At 34.2% G+C, this 19734-nt stretch overlaps 1 protein-coding gene across 1 annotated transcript in view; it reads left to right on the top strand.

The window, feature by feature from the left end:
* The first annotated feature begins 1920 nt into the window (after nt 1–1920).
* Nucleotides 1921–19734, top strand: part of LHX8 (LIM homeobox 8) — a 20093-nt gene continuing 2279 nt past the window's right edge. Inside the window, exons 1-5 of the mRNA XM_008589674.1 lie at nt 1921–2047; nt 4207–4427; nt 4947–5050; nt 9748–9843; nt 15958–16141. Of these exons, the coding sequence (XP_008587896.1) occupies nt 4394–4427; nt 4947–5050; nt 9748–9843; nt 15958–16141 (418 nt within the window). The 5' untranslated portion in view covers nt 1921–2047; nt 4207–4393. The remainder of the gene's footprint in view (nt 2048–4206; nt 4428–4946; nt 5051–9747; nt 9844–15957; nt 16142–19734) is intronic.

Here is a 19734-nt window from a genome sequence, read left to right as displayed (position 1 = left end):
CTAAAATAGAAGAACACCTAGTAAAGAAATAGTGTTTGAGCATATAGCTAAGATAGAAAAACAGCTCAACAGGCAAGTAAAATGGAGTTAAAATGGAAAGGATGAGGGGAGTGAGATGTATTGCCCCATCTAATGCTTCAGTGCCCTGTCATTTGGGTAGTTTTCTTGCTTAGTTCTAACCATATGTTCAGGCATATATTCGAACAGACTGGGGATCAATACCAGCCATCAGGGAAGGTTTATAGTCTCTTGAATCTTCTCTCTTCACCTTGCTTTACTCGCTGGCAAAGAAATGGAAAATTAAGGAGTATTTTGGGGGAGAACGTAAATTTGGGGGAAAGGTGGCAAACCAGCCATTAGGCCTGGCTTTGCCTAGAGCCTTGCTTTGGGGAAAAAAAAAAAAAAAAAAAAACCCTAGGTAAGATTGAAATACCAAAGACTCTAAACAGTAGGATCCTAAAGGAAGCCTGTATTTCTAAATGTTATATTAGTTGGATCCATTTTAGGGAAAAAAAGTAAAGAAAATACATCTTTATTTCCAGTACAGTATTCATCATTGTTAATATTTTTTGTTTCCTCAAATTTTTTCTATTATTTCTTTGCTGTTTTCAGTTTTTTTTTATTGTTAGCATGTAGTTCTTTTTAAAAAAGACCAAAACTTAAAATTTTTTAATTTCATCAAAAATGAGACTCTCATTAATGCTTTGGAATGAGGCACATAAGTATAATTAGAAGCTAGTAAAACATTTTATATCAGCTTCGAAGTACCTTTTATATTTCATTTCACAGAATAGCATGTTCAACAGTAGTTCTAATCTGATAGAATCACTGGATAGTGTTTATTATGAAATAGTGTAGCAAAAACCATATCTCTCAGTCATTTACTTTCCTATTTTAGTCATTAGATCCATTTGTAGAGTGTAACTAGTGTTGATGCGTATTGCTGTTCTTTTACATGAAATTTAATTAAGCATAAACCTAGTCCTTGTATCCATTTAAGAAGAGCAAACTTTAGGAGCCTACATTGCAGACTAATATATATCCTCATTCTCAAAAGCTAAAGTTGTGGTGCTTATAGTATGATGGCAACAGTTTAAAGTCAGAGTAATTATAATTTGTTTCCTGAAATGACAATATTTCATGTTCCTATTTAAGTATAAAGTGCTGTGCTTTATTAAACACCATTTTATTCCTTACTACTTGAAGTATAAACAGAAAGCAATGCTTGGGTGCCTTTTTAGAACTATTTATAATCAGATTGATTTTTTTTTCTCCAGTAGTCAAATCATTAGGTGTATCAGTACTTTACTCTTTGATTCTATTGTTTTTGTAGCTGTGTCAACATTTGAATCTACCTTAGCAATTTATGTTTTGTAAAGGAAATGGATTACCTAGTTTCTTTATAAGGAAAAATATCTCACAAAGCTACTTTTTCAGTTTCTTTATTCTATGTAATAGGTGCACAGTTTATAATTGTTTGACCAAAAAGTAAGTTGAGAAGTTATGTGTCTTGATTTCTATAACAGGTTTCACCATGGGAAGAATTTGGTAAAAGAAAACAAAAAACCTGTATGTAGGACTTTAAAGTGACCAAAATTTCCCTTGTGTTTATAGAGGTTCAATTTAAGAAAAAAAGAAAAAAACAAAAACAAAACAAAACTTGAATTTTCCAAAGGAATTAAAAAAAAAGAAAAGATAAACACAAAATGAGGCATATACTATTATGATTTTCTGGTTATAATTAAAAGGGAATATATCCAGATGCATATTTATATAAATGACACACCTTGGATGAAAACAGTCAGAAGGTATGTTAAAATATTAAGGGGTCAGCTTTTTAAATTATCTCATACACAAAACCAGTGAATACTTTCCTTAGTGTGGTATTAGAATGGTGCCTCACCCTGCCCCTCTTCCCTTCACAGGTGAATGACCTGTGCTGGCATGTCCGGTGTCTCTCCTGCAGCGTCTGCAGAACCTCCTTAGGAAGGCACACCAGCTGTTATATTAAAGACAAAGACATTTTTTGCAAACTTGATTATTTCAGGTACACTATGAAGATTTTTATTAATAAAGTAGACACTTCAAGAAATTACTATGCAAAAGAATTTTGCGATAAGCTTTTTCTTGTCCAGTTTTATTTATCAAAGCCCAGTTTTTCTTATGTAGTAGATTTCAGAATGAGAATGCTTTCATATTTTTGAGGTATAATGAATATTAAAACAAAATAAGTGTGTTTGCCTCATTTAGGGATTCAGTATATAAAAGTTAATTGTAAATAATACTTCCACTTTGAAAGTTTTAGGTATTGAAAACAGGGAATCTTTTTTGCCGTGCATAGGTATAAAATATGAAATACAAGACGACTTATTGCGACAAAGCCCTTTGTTTGGGAAGATGAAATAAAATCATTATGGGGGAAAAAAAATCAAGGTTTTGGTAAGCTTTTGCCAATTTACCACAGAATGACCCTTAGCATACACCTATAAGATGTCAGGAGTTTGGAGACTTATTGCGACAAAGCCCTTTGTTTGGGAAGATGAAATAAAATCATTATGGGGGAAAAAAATCAAGGTTTTGGTAAGCTTTTGCCAATTTACCACAGAATGACCCTTAGCATACACCTATAAGATGTCAGGAGTTTGGAGACTGTTCTAAACCATATTATTCAGAAGAATTGACAATTTCAATATCATAAGTATACTAAATCTAATTACTTTGCCTAAAAATCTTATTTCTTTTGTCTTTTTGGTCTGTAAATATTATATTTGCATAAGATATTAAATGTAACATTTACTCTGCGTAGTCTCTTTATAATTGTTTAAATGTGAGGTTTCTTCTAGAATATGATTCAGTTCTTTATGAGCAGCTGTCCAAAAATTGAAAATCATTCTTAAGTATGACTTTTAAAAATTACCATACTTTTTTCTTTATTTGCATTTCTAAATGAAGAAAAAATGTTCATTGTGAAACTAGGAAATTAAAACTATAGAATGAAATTTGTAATAGTAATTATGTTTATAGTCCATTTCAAAAAGTGTTTTCAGAGAGTTTAGTGATAGATTTGAATAAAATGTCTGGGTCATTTAAAGCACTTCATGAAATCCAGAGACCTTTATTTTATAAAATCACAGAATTTTATAATTACCAAAAATGTACATTTCTCATTCAGCTTACTTTCTATTTCTTCAACAATAGTAACAATGTGCTTTCTCTTTTACTTAGGATATGCTAATCTTAATTTTTATGGTAACTCAAGACCCTTTGAAATGTTTAGTTTTAAAGATTTACTGAAAGTCTAGTTCTTTAGGATTTTTTAATACTTCATATTTTATTATATTCTGAACTTTATTTTTAGGATTTAGTTTTTGAGAGTAACTTTAAAAAACAAGCTGGCAATACCTCTAAAGATGTATCTATTGATGAATAGGCATAGACACATATGATAATCTAGTGTGATCTGGGCATGCCAGGACATTACTGTGATTGTCATAGGAGATGTGGCAAACAGTGTCCTGTCATTCAGACTGGAAGAAGAAAAATATTTACATCTAGCTTTGGCATTTTGTGAAGGTTGACCTGCATTAAATGTCCAGATATGTCTCTGAACGTTCTAGATAATATTTTCTCTCTCCTGTGTATAGCAATGTAATAGCTTTTTCTCCAAGGGAAACATTTCTGAGTTTTCCTTCCTCACCCACCAGGGTAAAAACTTTCCGTTCTACACATTCTTTGATCATTTTCATTTTAAGAGTCTTAACATTTTAAAAAATATTTAAAGCATTTTCTAATAACCTCAACTTGGTTTTAAGAAGTCATTACTTATATCTTCAGTTGGTATAGGTTTTCAGTCTGGAGAGTGTATGTTTCTTTCTTGAGTCTCTACGTAAATGTATAAATGCATTCATACTTGATACAAGAGGGATATAGAAACTCATTTCTCATTTATTTTAAAAGAAAAATTCAATCTTCTTTACAAGGAACAATGGGAAGTCTTTATTTTTATAAATGGGTTTGGATTGTGACCATCTCAAGTCTTGATTCTTTACTATATTGACTTTTAGAAAAATAATTGATTTGTTTTTGAAATATTTAAATACTTAAATTACTCTAGTCGAGTAACATAATGTGTTAGTTTAACCTTAGACTGATGAATAGCTCACCATGCATTAAAATCTTCACCTCCTGCCCTTCTGTTTACTGTAGAAGGTATGGAACTCGCTGCTCTCGTTGTGGAAGGCACATCCATTCTACTGACTGGGTCCGGAGGGCCAAGGGGAATGTCTATCACTTAGCGTGCTTTGCCTGCTTCTCCTGCAAAAGGCAACTTTCCACAGGAGAGGAGTTTGCTTTGGTGGAAGAAAAAGTCCTCTGCAGAGTGCATTATGACTGCATGCTGGATAATTTAAAAAGAGAAGTGGAAAATGGTAAATATGTACTTAAAGTACTTTTGAGACTTTTGGGGCAGTGAATACAGGGATGAACATGATTTTTACTAAGGTCATCTTAATTCATTATTTTGTGCAAAGTGTAATTGTAGTAAAACTCATTAAGCACTCTACCGTTAGTGACAGTCTCTGTCTGTTTATTTATAGGGAAAGCCATGGTCTATGTGTTAGCTTTGTGCCATATTCTCGGGCAGCAGCCTTGAGTTAAGGTTCTGCTATTCTTTTTGTAAATAGTTGTTTCCCTGTATTTGCCTTTCTAAGGATGGGCCTTAGATGTGCACTTCTTTTTGCATGTTTGACTAAATATACAAGCCTATAAATGGAATATTGTTTGTACAATATATTTATAGTGTGTTTTAAAACTTAACTCAAGGGGTTTTGCAATCTAGAAAATGTATACAGTTTCACAATAAGCCGAGAGATGCAAGAAACCTATTATTGCAAGATGGGTGGATCCATTTGAGTTACCAACATGTATAGTATGTTTTTTAAATGCAGGTAATGGGATTAGCGTGGAAGGCGCCCTCCTCACAGAGCAAGATGTTAATCATCCAAAACCAGCAAAAAGAGCTCGGACCAGCTTTACAGCAGATCAACTCCAGGTAGACATGAAATTAATTTATGACTTTTGAAGCCTCTCTCTGCCAAAGAAAAAAAAGGAAATAAACAATCTCCATGCTGCCTAGAGCATTTATATATTTTTTTAAAAATTGGCCTATGCTTTTTGTGAAAACTAACTTGGTGAATGTATAAAAAACATACTTATTGCCTTAAAATGTTTAGCAGTATTTCCAGCATCATGATGTGATATTAACTAGTCATTCAAGCATTGGTATCAACATCAGAGTAGAGACAAAATGTTGATCTGTCCTAATTTCCTGATAACATCAGTCTAACCCAGGCATTTATATTACTATATATAATTGCAATGGAAGACAAAATATTTTGAGACTCTTAACAGAAAGAGACATATACAGTATGTGGGTATATGGGACACTAATGTGTTTATCTTTAACAAACCATAATGAGCCTTTTGGTAGACAATATTGTGTGTTTTTGAGTAGGACATAATTGGAAATACCTTAATGTAAACAAGAATCTGCTGATTGACTACAATCGAGTGGACCCTTCCTTGTTTTTAAAGCGGGTGGAGGGAGTAATTCTATAATTTGATGCTAAAGGTTATGTCCCCTAAAAAAGGAGGGATTATTTTCAGTTAAGTTGATCTAAATGTAATTGTTGTAAGCATGATTTATACAAATTATCAAGAAAATAATATGTTTAAGTCTACACATATACATTTCTCTCTGGCATTTTTTCAGATAACAAAATCATGTTTTCTAAAAGATTAATGTGGCTGAGGTATTTGTTTTCTGTTAAGGTAAAGTAACATTTATTATGCACCTACCATGTACTGCTGGGTGCTTTACACATAGTGTCCATTTTAGTTCAGAATTTAAAGGACATTTATGCAATGTTAACAAATGAAAGTGATTTTTTTTTGGGGGGGGGACATTTCTAAGACCTGCCAGTAGTTAAGATGGATTTAATTTGAGGTATCCAAGAAAGAATTTTTGAGAATGATTAAGAAAGATACCTTCATGTGACACAAACATTCCAAGGAAACTTGGCATTGGAAAGCACTCTAGCATTAAAACCTAGACCCATTCTGAAAAATTATCCAAATAGATGATTGAATTGGATTTCTTAATTTAGGTATAAAGTACATGGTAAATAAGTAATAAATGAAAGATTAGGCAATTGAAAGAAATATCTCTGTTTTGAACCTTGCTTTTCTGGGTGCTTTACTGGGTTGTAATGAAGATCACACAATGTCCTAAGGTAGAGGATGTGAGTACTTGTGGGAAACCTGGAAAAACACCTAGTTGCAGTAAGGTGTCTGGGTTAAAATAAAATCTCTAGTATAAATATATTCTGTTTTTAAAACAGGCTGTTTCCATGAAGGACTGGTTATAATTTTAATAATGACAAGATTGATAACTTTAATTTGATGTAAAAATTTATTACTAAAACTATAGTTGTTAAAATTTGAAATCACTGTAGGTAGATATACAATATCCTATAGAAAGATAATTATAGATACTAATTAAACAAAATGGGAATATTATTTGTGGAGATCTTCTACTAAAACTATAGTTGTTAAAATTTGAAATCACTGTAGGTAGATATACAATATCCTATAGATAGATAATTATAGATACTAATTAAACAAAATGGGAATATTATTTGTGGAGATCTTTGTGTGCCACGACCTGTGCCAGGCATTTTGTCTACATTATCTCCTTTAACTCTTAACAATAATTCCTTGCTGTATGTAGCCTCATCCAAGACATGCAGGAATTCCCCTCAAGGCAGACCATCAAGGAATGGCAGAAGGGAGATTTGAACCCTGCTCCCCAAACCTCTGGTCTTTGCATTTTGCTTGGCCTCCCAGGAGACCATGAGTGGAACTATGCCTTAGCAAAATTCCACTTAATGGCAGTGGCAGCAGCTAAAACAAAAGAGTGAAATTCTGAATCTTGTAGATAGCCTTACAGTTTTAAATTGCAAAGGCACATAAAATATTTAATCTATGCATTATTGTATGAAAATGTGATCTGAATCATGTTTTTTAAAATGTGTATCAGAATCATAGGTTTTAAAAAATGAAAGTATCAGCGATACGCTTTCAAAGCATGTCTTCATTTATTCAATATTTAGTAACATTTATCATATGCCAGAGATGGCTAAACAGATGAAATACAATCCTTGACCTAAAGTGGTTCTTTATAATTTAGGAATCTGGGATACATGTAAAGTTTTTTTTAAAAAAACTTAAATCACTTATTTTCGCCAGACCATATAATAAATCAGGGAATATATACTCATCGTCAAATTGTCCTACCTTTCAGAAAGCTGAATATATTCACATAGTGCTTGAATTCAGCAAAAATAATAAAATATTATAGGTGACTAGTGAGTAAGTCAGTATTATCCATGTAGTGCCTGCTTTAGACAGAGGAGAGTTAAAGGAATATATAAGATGATTTTCAGAAATTCTTCTTTAGAAGCTTATGGGAAGAAAAAATTAAGACCCAGAGGATGTGTTGGCAAATATATTTCAAATATTGTCCCATTTGTAGGAACTATATTTTAGAAGTTTCTTGCAATATTATGGAAGTACTTGCTCAATGATTATTAATATTAAACATGCCAAAGTTAGCTCCTACTTTAATCTGTTTTCAGATCACGTTGGTCAGCTGCTACTCTGCAGACTCCTGACATTTCTGGTAGATTTCCTGGCCTTAAAATGATGACTGTCTACAGAGGCTCACTCCTTGACCATGTTAGAGGAGCTTGGAAAAGGAGTGAGCTGGATTTCAGCAGCATTAGTAACTGGAGAATAGTGAAATTAAATTTTTTAAAAAGGGTCACTTTCTTTTTTTTTTTGGTGGGACTAAATACTGATACTATTAAAGATCAATGAACACATCTTTTCCTTTAGAATATTCTGATTCTAAATGATCAGTTTTGCTTTATTCCTTGATGAGAAATCCCTTATTAAATTTGTAAATCTGAAATGCATTTGTGAAAAGCATGCTGTTTTTGTTCTATAAATGACCGATAATGACACTACAAGTTTTTCTGTTTTGAAAATTAAGAAACAAAGGCGTTATTTGTGTATTCTGTTTTCTTTGGGATGTTACATGTTCAACTACTTATAAACACAACTCTGTTTGCACTGGAAGATATTAAATAACACATTTGGAGTAGGAAAGGAAGAATGAAGTGAACTGAGTGAGATTATAAACTTTTAAGCCAGTTTTGTCCATTTTTAAAAGTAAAAATCTATGTTCTGTTTACAGTGAGTATGTCAATATAACATAGCCAGATGGGAAGCCAGGAATATTTAATTCTAAGAGTCACTAATAAGAGAGAACTTAACTGAAAATATAATTCATAAATTTCATAATGTTTCCTGGAACAACATTGGTCTTTTTCTCTACACTTTTTTCAGATTTTCCTCACATTGTCAAGTTTCCTTAAGAGCATATTATGTGACAGGAAGGGAGTTTAACCGCTAGGTGTATGAAGAATAAGACATCCCCCTTCCCCTCAAGGAACTCACTTTCTGCTATGGAGAGTAAATTTGCAAATGAGTTATTTAGCCACCCTGTGACAAGTGCAGTGGCAGAAGACAGTATTATATGAGGACCATCGTGGAGAATGCAGTGCATTTTGCCTGTTGGAAAGGGTGTAGAGACTAGCAGTGCTTTAGGTTTTTAAGTAGGTTGGTTACCCACATCCCATGCCTCTGAACAAGTACAGTTATGTTGGATGCCCAACTGCCCTCCCTCATTCTTTATAATATAAGCTTTACGATTTTTACTACTTCCCTGCATTGATTGACTTTTAGTAATAAAATTTAAGTATCTCATTTCATTCCCATAATGATTCCTTTCCTGAAAGAATCCAAAGCCCTTGGCTTGTGCTTTTATTCTGGTACTGCCTCTCCTCCCCTACTCTTCTCCCTTTACCTTTTGTTGTAGGTAGTTACTAACATGTCTGTATCTTTCTCCTAGAAAATTAAGACCAGGGACAGTTTATGTATAGTAGTTTGTATGTATAGCAGGCACAGTGGTTCCAATCCAAAGGTTCACATCAGAATCACCTGTGAGCTTTTTCAGTATATAGATATTTAGACCTTGGTAAATTCTTATTCAGGGGGCTAATGGGTGTCTCTTTTTAAGATCCCAGATATTCTTTTACATAGAGCAAGTACTCAAAAAAATTATGGAGTCATTACAGTTAAGTGGAATCCATCAGTTGAGCTGCGTACTATTTGCGGACCAATGAAATTGTATTAGGGACCTTGAACCTGGTCAGTAGAGACTGGATATAAATGTGATATAATTTTTGTATTTCATTAAATATTCTAATGCTGGCAATTTTAACAAAATGGAAAAAATAATAGATAAGACTCATACTATTTATGTATTTCATTTGTGTGTTATAAGAATGGAAGAAAGGAAAAGGTGAGCTTATTTTTAATGGCATAGTTGAGAGGCAAAGAGCTATGTTGAAATGGATTTTTAAAAAAGATTTCAGCATAGCAACTTGCATGTAAATTTATAAAGTAGGCACTCTATTTCATTTATACATACTTTGCTATATTTGTAAGTAATAAAATGCAAGTGCCCATTTTCTTGTGCATGTCTTATTTCTCCTGTTATGAAAATACAGAACCACTGAGCTGCTTATCTTTAGCTATTTACTACCTGTATTTTTTATAAAACAGGTTATGCAAGCACAGTTTGCTCAGGACAACAACCCAGATGCACAGACCCTCCAAAAACTGGCAGAAAGGACAGGCTTGAGCAGACGTGTGATACAGGTGATTATTTTAAAGGTCAATCAAGAGTTATTCAAAGTCTAAATTCTGGATCTTTATGAGTGTATATTGTTTTTTGTGAAGAAATGTTAAAACATTAGCTTATCATTTTAGGTCTCTTCACACTCTAAATCAGTTTTTAAAAAACTGAGAATTGGCTTGCTTAGGCTAGGCTGCAATTTGTCAAATGACTCCTTGCACATCTTACTTCATTTAATACAGCAACTCTAAGATCCTCAGGCTAAAAAAGACAACTGCAGTTCCAAGCTAAATCTGGTTCAGAGATCAGTGCTTTTTTTTTTTTTTCCCTACTAGAGAGAGCGAGTGTGTGTGTGAGTGTGTGTGTGAGAGTGTGTAGGGGGTGTTGGGGTGTTGTGTGTGTGTGTGTGTGTGTGTGTGTGTGTAGGGGGTGTTGATGGCCTTCGCTAAAGATCCAGGGAGAGGGTGTGGTGTGAACAAAGGTAGGGAGAGATGAGTTACAGCAAATTTGTTGGGAATGTAGAATTTATGTTTGGAAAGCATGGGAAATGAAATTGTTGGAGTTGAAGTCAGAGAGGCCTATGAATGCAGAGTTCTCTCCTAAGCAGAAGAAAGCCGTGATGTGATTTTAGGAAGAAAAGGCTAGTGACAGTACATAGGAAGAATTGGAGTTGGGAAAGGCTAGGTAGAAGTACACAGCTTAGTAAGGAGAAGTCAGAGAGGCCTATGAATGCAGAGTTCTCTCCTAAGCAGAAGAAAGCCGTGATGTGATTTTAGGAAGAAAAGGCTAGTGACAGTACGTAGGAAGAATTGGAGTTGGGAAAGGCTAGGTAGAAGTACACAGCTTAGTAAGGATGCTCACCAAAGTCCTGATTTCTTGAGACTTAAGTGGGGTGGTAGACCTAGAAAGTCATTCCAGAAATACTTTATTGACTGCATACTGATGGCAGGTACCGGTTGCTAGACAGACCAGAAAAGGACCTGGAGACTGTAAAGGGAAAACAGAGAGGAGTCAAAGATGACTCAGATTCATAGTCAAAGTATCCAAAGGAATGATGCCATTGGCAGAAATAAAGTCAGAAGAAAGCTGGATTGGTGGTTGGGAGGAGAATGAAATCCTTTTAGCGCTCATCATGCAGTGATGGTGGTAGTTGAATATGTAAACGGGTATTTGGAAGGACTCAAGCAAAGAGATCCAATGCCATGAAACTGGGTAAGGTCTTTTAGAGAGAGATCATAGAGTGCAAAAAGTGAAGAATGGACTTCAGGAAGAAAGCAAGGTAAGAGGTTCTGTTTGAGTGGGACATAGTCAAAGCTAGATTCAAGGAAGGAATCTGGTGAAGAAGCAGCATGGAGCCCAAAGAACTGGGGTGGATTCAAGAAGGAGGTGGCCAGCTGTGTCGAGATGTTATGAAGAGACCAGGGAAGTGGAAAATAATTTTAAATAATGATCAAGGTTCAAAAAAAGTTTAAGGAATGAAAGTAAGTAATCATAACAAGCAAGATAAAATTCAGTGGGGAAAAATGGTAAATTTCTTCAGTGTACATATATTTTGTTAAGTTGGGCAGTTGACACCCAGGTGTTTATTCTTTAAGCTTTAAGTAGTTCATAATTAACCAGTCATCTACACAAAGAAGCTGATGCGAAAAGCCTGATGGTACTGCAGCTTCTCCAGAGTCCTAAGTTCCCGGTGGTTTTGGTTGACTGAAGTGTAATGAGGCTCTCTTAGGAGGCCAGTCCCACCAGCTCAGCTCAGCACTTTCCGGATGTCCAGGGTATTGTGTTTATTTCAGAGGGCAAAATTTTAGAAAGGGACTAAGAAGGAACTAATCTAAAAAGAGTGCTGCCTTTAAAGAAAGACTACTAAGGTCATGAAAGATCTAGAAATCATGTCCTATTATTAAAGGAATAGGGATATTTATCTGGAGGTAAGGCCAGGACATGGTTAGGAAAGGAATTGTATATACTGAGTAGGTGTTTTTACATATGTGCGAAAGGCTATCTTGCAAGGGAACATAGAGTTCATTCAGTGAACTTTCTCAGTATGAAAAGCTACAAAAATGGCATGGACTACCGTTGAAGGTAGTGAGTTTCCTGTGCCTTTAAGGGGAGTCTCATTGGTGAGGTAGTTCAGATTCAATGGGCTGAGGGTTCCTTCAAATCTAAGCCTGTGTACATTCATGGCAGTGATGGTTGTAGGTAAGTCAGATCCATGACTATTACATTTTAGACTATTTTGAAGTTGGAAACAAAGGAGAATGGAGGGTTTTCTTAGAGCTTTTCTTATTATTTGAAGGAGTAAGGACCCCAAACAGATATCTGTCATGTAATTTCCAGATATTTAGGTCACTAGTATTATGAGCAGGTTAACTTGATCCCAAGCAGTAAAACTTGGAGAATATATTTTTGGATGTTGGCTTTTGATATGTGAAGATTAAATATTAAATATTTTTTAACTGGGTTATTCATTTTTTTACTGTGTAATTGCTTGAGGACCTTGTATATTATAGATATTAATCCGTTGTTGGATGTATAGTTGGCAAAAATTTTCTCCTACTCTGTAGGTTGTTGTTTCACTCTGTTGATGGTTTCCTTTGCCGTGCAGAAGCTTTTTAATATGATGAAGTCCCATTTGTTTATTTTTTCTTTTGTGGTTTATGCTTTCGGGCTCATGTTCATAAGGTCTGTGCTCAGACCTAGTTCCTGAAGTGTTTCACCTATATTTTCCCTTAGTAATTTTACACTTTCAGGTTTTATACTTAAGTCTTTAATCCATTTTGAGTTGATTTTAGTATATGGCGAGAGGTGCATATCTAGTTTCATTCTTCTGCTTAACCAATAAAAAAAAATGCTTTTCTGAATAAGTAAATAAATGTTAAATATTTTTGATGACAAAGGAAGGAGTACTAGCATACAAATGTATATTATTCATATATATACACATATGTGTATGTAATTTAAATATATAACCCTTCATAGTATTTTTGAAGAATTAATTACTGGGATTTCACATAGTAATCATAATCTCTTTCCCCTAATCTCCTTCCTAGTGTAGGCACAACAGTTCAGAAAGGTTAAAGAGAAGAGTTTTGATTATTAGGCCTCAATTCTGATATGCAAACTAGGTCACCCAAAGATTAGGTGGAAACAGTGGAAAGTCTCATTTTTATTAGTTACAAGTCTGCTTAGTGAGACATTTGTAACAGAACAGATTTTCATTGTACTGAAGTCAAAGAAAAGATGGGTGACTTTACCTTTCTTTAATACTCTGCATCCAAATAAAATAATTGATCACATGTCCTTTAAGAAATATGAGTTGTATGTTTTACAGAAACAAAGTAAAACATTGCTATTTTTTCTGGTCAGTATGCTGGGAATACCCTTCAATATTAAGGTTTACATTATTTCTATATGGGTGCATATATTGAGATTAGCACAAGTTATTTAGTTTCCAAGTTTTCACTGTTATAGAAACAAGGCCATGAGCAACGTATCTATCATGCTAGTTCAGTAGTTTCCTTAGCATAGATTTCTGGAAACGAGACTGTTGAATCAAAAGATAAAACATTTTTAGGGCCTTTATGCAAAAATTGCCTTCTAGAAAGTTTATAGCAATTTGTTCTGCCAGGAGGTACATGCAGGAGTTCTTTTTTCTTCAACTCAAGAATCCTGAATCCTGTCATTCTTTTACATCCTTTCTAATTTGGTAGTCAGAAAAGAAAATCTTATTGTGTTTATTTCTTTCTTTTATAATCAACTAACTTGAATATGTTTGCTTATTTTATAATTTAAAAATTGTATGTTTGTAGCCCACTTTTCTGTTGGGTTATTTTCTGTCTTCATGGATTTTATTAATCCTATCTATCAAATTTTTATGGTTCATCAATTTCCTTTTCATTTATTTTTTCCACATAGAACTTTTATATTTTTATGTATTCAAGTATCTCAGTCTTTTGCTAATTTTGGCCTTCGTTATGCTTCTCTGTCTAAATAACATGTCAATATTGGCTTTTGTTACTTAAACATTTACGGTTTTAATTATTTACACCTAAACTTTAATTTGTCTGGATTGATTCCAATGAGGTGGGGATTTCTCTAATTTTTTTCTCTCCAATGATTAACCAGTTTTCCCTAAATCAGTAAACCATGCTTTCCCAATAATTTAAAATTCCATTTTTTTATGCTCTAAATTTTTATTCGGCTTTTTGTTTGGGCTTTCCAAAGGTTTCGTTTTATGTGTTTGTTTTTTTTTTTCATTTGCAGTATGTCTACATGACCTGCTTTCAGCTTACATAATTCATAATTTAGAACTCAAAAATTTTAAAGTATGCTACTCAGAGAAAATTTTAACTCCTGTTGAAGGTTTGCAAAATGAAGGAGAAAACTTTAAGTCAGGGAGGGGAGCTAAGAGGACTTGTATTTGAATTCTGAAGCTGAATAGTATTTATGTCAAGTTCTTTTCTTTTTTGGGGGGGCAGGGAGTGGGCGCTACTGGCTGATATAGGGAACCAAACCCTTGACCTTGGTGTTACAAGGCCACGCTCTAATCAACTGAGCTAACCAGCCAGCCCTTAAAATTTGTTTTCTAATATGTGGAATCCTCAGCTATATTTTGCTGTGCAACACATGACATCTTGTGTTTGCAAACCTCTCTCTGCATGATTACTTGTAGATGATCTTTCCAAGAAGCTATTTGAATGAGTATGAAAGTAGTTATTCTGCTCTTTATGTCACATCTTAGTATTTATATACAGAGTCTGAATGGTATTTTGGTTTTTTGTTTTGTTTTGTTTTGTTTTTACAAACAGTGGAGTAGGTTGAATGGAGTAGGTTCCATCCAATATATAATTTATATATATAAAAAGATATTTTTGAACATTCCTTAGGTGCTACCTTTCAGCCACCTGATCAGGGCTGAATAACCCATTAAACTGTTAATTTTTATTCCTTTAGTTTTAATCACTTGAGTTTATACTTTGCCAGCTCTATTTTTGAGTCCCGGGGGCCGGGTGTGTTGCTGAACTCAGGCCAACTTTATCTTATAAATTCTTTGCAGCTTCCTTCTGTTCGCCATTAGTCAGCCCTGATTCCCTTGTGCGGTCAAGTTACCACCTATCAGCCTTGAACAGAGACTTATGTCCTTGACCTTTCCCCTCTCCCCTGATCTCAAAATGTTCTTGTCCTAATTCCCTTAATGTTTTTATCCTTTCACTTCTCTTTCTTCTAAAGGACAGAATCATTTGGAGTGATGGAAAATAAGTGATATAATATTTTTATCGAGGAACACTCTATGGTCAAGTTTTGTCTCATGGCAGAGAATTCAAACACAGGCAGGTTTAGGCAGGTTAGTTACTGGAAGCATTCTGGGCAGTCCAATTTGCCTTACCCTGACCTGGATGTAAAGCCCTCAATTTGCTTTCTTTATTTCTGCAACAGAGTGGACAAGAGGGTGGTTAGCACTTTACAGTTGGTGAACTCTTTCACCAGTAGGTGTTTGTATTTAATTCTACTTAAATATTATGAGTTTTTTGTTATTACATGACCTTAACATGCTTCTTGGGGGATAGCCTATATGCATTCACTAAGAGGAATTGAACTCAGCAGGTTAAAATGTGACTGGAATAACTGAATCAAGAGGTTTGTAGAAATCTTTAAGTTCTCAGTAGGGATTTTAGTCATTTGAGCAAGGATTTGAAATAAGTCCAGCAGGTGTCTAAGCATGCATTTAGGTGTGTACGTATTTAATGTTCTGACTAAAAGGGCTTCTTCTGTTTAAATGCCTGTAGTAAAGCCAAGGAGACTTCTCTGGAATTCTTGAGCCATTATCCCACCCGCACCCCCCTTTTTTTTTTTTTTTTTTTTTTTTTTTTTTTTTTTTTATGGAAGGCACTGGTTTAGTATAGAATTGGGCTTGTAAGTAAATCACTAGAGAGCTATTATCTGAGCAAGATCAATGACCATTGTTATTTGGGCTAAAATGTTTTTCTTCTCTCTACAGAACTTTTTAAAAAGGTTATTTTCACTTGTACTGTGCTTGTGTGGTAGAGTGATTGAGATTGCATTCATTTTTAAATCGAGTTGGTAATGTACCCAGAAACTGAGGTGTGACCTAGTTCCCTTGCCTTTCTCCCCATCAGGTGTGGTTTCAGAATTGTAGAGCACGCCACAAGAAACATGTCAGTCCTAATCACTCCTCCTCTGCCCCAGTCACAGCAGTCCCACCCTCCAGGCTGTCTCCACCTATGTTAGAAGAAATGGCTTATTCTGCCTACGTGCCCCAAGATGGGACGATGTTAACTGCGCTGCATAGTTATATGGATGGTAGGTACCCCAACATTTAACAACTATCTACCAAGCAATCAGTAACTGGTAACTTCTAATACTACGTTATTGATTTGACTCACATTTTGAAATATTACCTCAGTAGTAGCTGAAAAATATTGTGGAGGGTACAGTAGTGAGCAAAACTATGTATTCTTATTTCTGATTACATTTTTAAGGAAGAAGTTTAACACCACTTTACAACTAAATACAAATATTCATAATAATGACTTAGTGCTTAATTTTTACTTACAAAAACATGTTTTGGTTTTCACCTGATGATAAATATTTAAATAATTTATTTCCCTATACTCAGAAAGTATTCACACACAGATCTTTAGATTGGGGTTTACTAAGTTTTTGTTGTCATTGTTTTTGTTTGTTTTTTGGTGCTGGAGGGTACAGGAATTGAACGCTTGAGCTTGGTGTTATCTGCATCATGCTCTAACCAACTGAGCTAAGCAGCCAGCCCTGAGATTTACTACGTTTTGTTAAAGAAAATTCTTTATTGAAGCAGTTGTTTGTTTTTTGGTGCTGGAGGGTACAGGAATTGAACGCTTGAGCTTGGTGTTATCTGCACCATGCTCTAACCAACTGAGCTAAGCAGCCAGCCCTGAGATTTACTACGTTTTGTTAAAGAAAATTCTTTATTGAAGCAAATTATACATATAGAAAAGTGCACACATAATAAGTATGCAGCTTGATGAACTTAATAAAGTGAACATATCTGTATAAATACTACCCAGATGAAGTAGTATAACATAATTAGCCTCCCAGAAGCCTCTCTTATATCTCCAACCAATTATTATCCTTTTCTTCCAAACAACTTAGCCCTGACTTCTAAAACCATGTTTTAGTTCTGCCTTTTTTTTGAGCTTGGTGTAAATTGAATCATGGAGAATGTATTCTTGTATCTCTCACTTCTTCCAATTTTATTATTTGAGATTCATCTGTATTGTTGCAGGAATCAGAGATTTGTTTTATTGTAATATGGGAATACACCATAATTTATCCATTTCATGGTTGATAGACATTTGCATTTTTCCAGTTTGAGCTTTTATGGACATGCTGCTATGGACCTTATTGTACATGCCTATTGGCATATATTAACTCACAGTTTTATATATATACCTGGGAGTGGAACATAGGGTCATAGGCTATAGCTTTAGTCAGTTTTGCCAAACAGTTTAGTGGTTGAACCAGTTCACACTTTGACCAGCAACATGTGAGTATTCAAGGTGCTCCATGTCCTCGCCAACATTTGGTATGGTATAACTTCCTAGTTTTAGCCAATTTAATGATTGTGTAGTTCTAGCTCATTATTTTAATTTGCTTTTCCCTCATGACTGATGAGATTGAGCACTTTTTATTGGGCATTTGTATATCCTCTTTTGTAAGAGCCTGTACATGTTTTTTGCCTATTGGTCTATTGGCTTGTCTTTTATTGATTTTAGTTCTTGATGTAATCTGCGTATGAAGCTTTTTGATAATGATATGTGTTGAAAATATCTTCTCAGTGGCTTGCCTTTTTCTACTCTCTTAATGGAATGGTTTTCTGAAAGTTCCTAATATTAATGTAGTTCATTTCATCACTTTTCTTTTTCCTTCACCGGCAGTGCTTTTTTGGTGACCCATCATTCAAGAAATTGTTCTTACTCAAAGATAATGATTCCTATTTTATCTTCTAGAAACTTTGTTTTACCCTTGACATTTAGATTTATGGTGCATCTGGAATTGAATTTTGTGTGTGGGGTGAGATAGGATTTTCTGTTATAGTGATGAAAATGCAAATTTCCCAGCTCCTCTGCAGAGTCACGTTTTGTCATAAGTCAAGTGTGCACATATTATATGTGTCAATTTCTGTACCCTCTATTCTGTTTTATCAATCTATTTATTTATATTAGCACCTAACCATATTAATTATGCTGGGTCTATTAGTCTTGATATTCAGTAGTATGTCTTCTTTCCTTGTTGTTATTCAAGTTAGTATTGCCTATTCTTAACCATTTGTATTTTCATAAATTTTACCAGCCTGTCAATTTCCACCCAAAAAAGGGAAAACAATATTTTGATACAATTTATTACAGTAAATGTACAGACCAATTTTAGGACACTACCATCTTAATATTTTCTTTCATACCATGAACTTTAGTATGTCTTTTCATTTATTTAGGTCATCTTTAAATTCTCTCTTATATTTTAGAGTTTATGTTTAGCAGTCTCCCACATCTTTTGTTAAATTTATTCCTAAGTATTTCTTTTGATGCAGTTGTACGTGGTATTTTCTCTGTGTGTAGAAATCTAGAGTGACAGTTACTTTCTTTCGTCACTTTGAATATGTGATTACTTTGTCTCCTGACTTCCATTGTTTCTGTTGCTTCATGTATGGATAGCTAATAGACCTGGCAGCATTTCTTGTTGAAGTAAGCTGTTGATCTTCTTGCTTCTTTGAAAGTGAATGACTTCTTCCCCCCAACTTTTCTCTTTGTGTTTGGTTTTAAAATGTCTTATTATAACGTGCCTAGGTGTGCTCTTGAATATGTAGTTTGGTGTCTTTCATTATGGAAAATCCTCAGCTTTTGTCTCTTCACATATTGTTTCTGCTGCTTTGAAAAAATATTTTCATATTATCCAGCCTTTTGACCTTACATGCTTCATTCATTCTAGATATTTCTTCTGACCTATATTTTAGTTCACTAATTCTTTCTATATCTAATAATCCTATAAAACTTATCCATTAATTTCTTAATTCGTTATTGTGTTTTCCAGTTTTAAAATCTTCATTTCTATGCTGAAACCGTAGCTATACTAAAATTCATGTCTGGTTACTCCAATATCTGGATCTTTTGTGGGTCTGTTCTGTTTCACTGTTTTCTCCTCTTTGTTTTCAGTCACATCTTTTAATTTGCCTCATTTTTTTTTTATGGCATGTCAGATATTGGATATGAAAAATTAAAACTAATTTAATTTAGCTCTAGGTGATATCTTCCACAAAGAGGATTTAATTTTACCACTGGCAGGGAGTTATGCTAGGAGGAAGATGAACTTAATACAATTATGCATCAGTCTTCATGAGGGCTGATATATTTTTGTTTCACTACTCCTTGGATTTAACCCTTGGGGATCCCAAATGAAAATGTGGTGGTGGTGGTGGTGGTGTTTTTAACCAGGATTTCTCCTCTTCAATGGGCCCTTATCTGTAATTTTTGTTCCCCAACCACCCAAAGTCTAACTTCTGAAGGCTCTTCTAAACTTCTCAGCCTGCCAAACATTCCTTTTGTTTTAAAATTATCACTATCCTTGTGGGGGGAAAGCAACCTCATTTTCCTTCCCTCCCCTCTGGGACTTGATTTTGCAAGTGCTCACTATGTTGATATCTTTCAGATGGCTTCCTGGAGATTTTTAAAAATTTTGTCTAACTTTCCTAGTTGCTCTCAGAGGGAGGCTTGGTTTGAAGCAACATAGCCCTTGCAGAAAGCAGAAGCTTCATTTTAAGTTTTGTTTAAATAAAATATATATATATATATATTTTTTAAGTTTTGTTTAAATAATATATATATATATATATATATATATATACTGCTGTACCGTAC

Source organism: Galeopterus variegatus, unplaced genomic scaffold (genome assembly GCF_000696425.1).
Source record: "Galeopterus variegatus unplaced genomic scaffold, G_variegatus-3.0.2 Scaffold5584, whole genome shotgun sequence".
Lineage (NCBI taxonomy): Eukaryota > Metazoa > Chordata > Mammalia > Dermoptera > Cynocephalidae > Galeopterus > Galeopterus variegatus.
The sequence above is the reverse complement of the archived record's forward strand: the minus strand, read 5'-3'. Positions and strand labels throughout refer to the sequence as shown.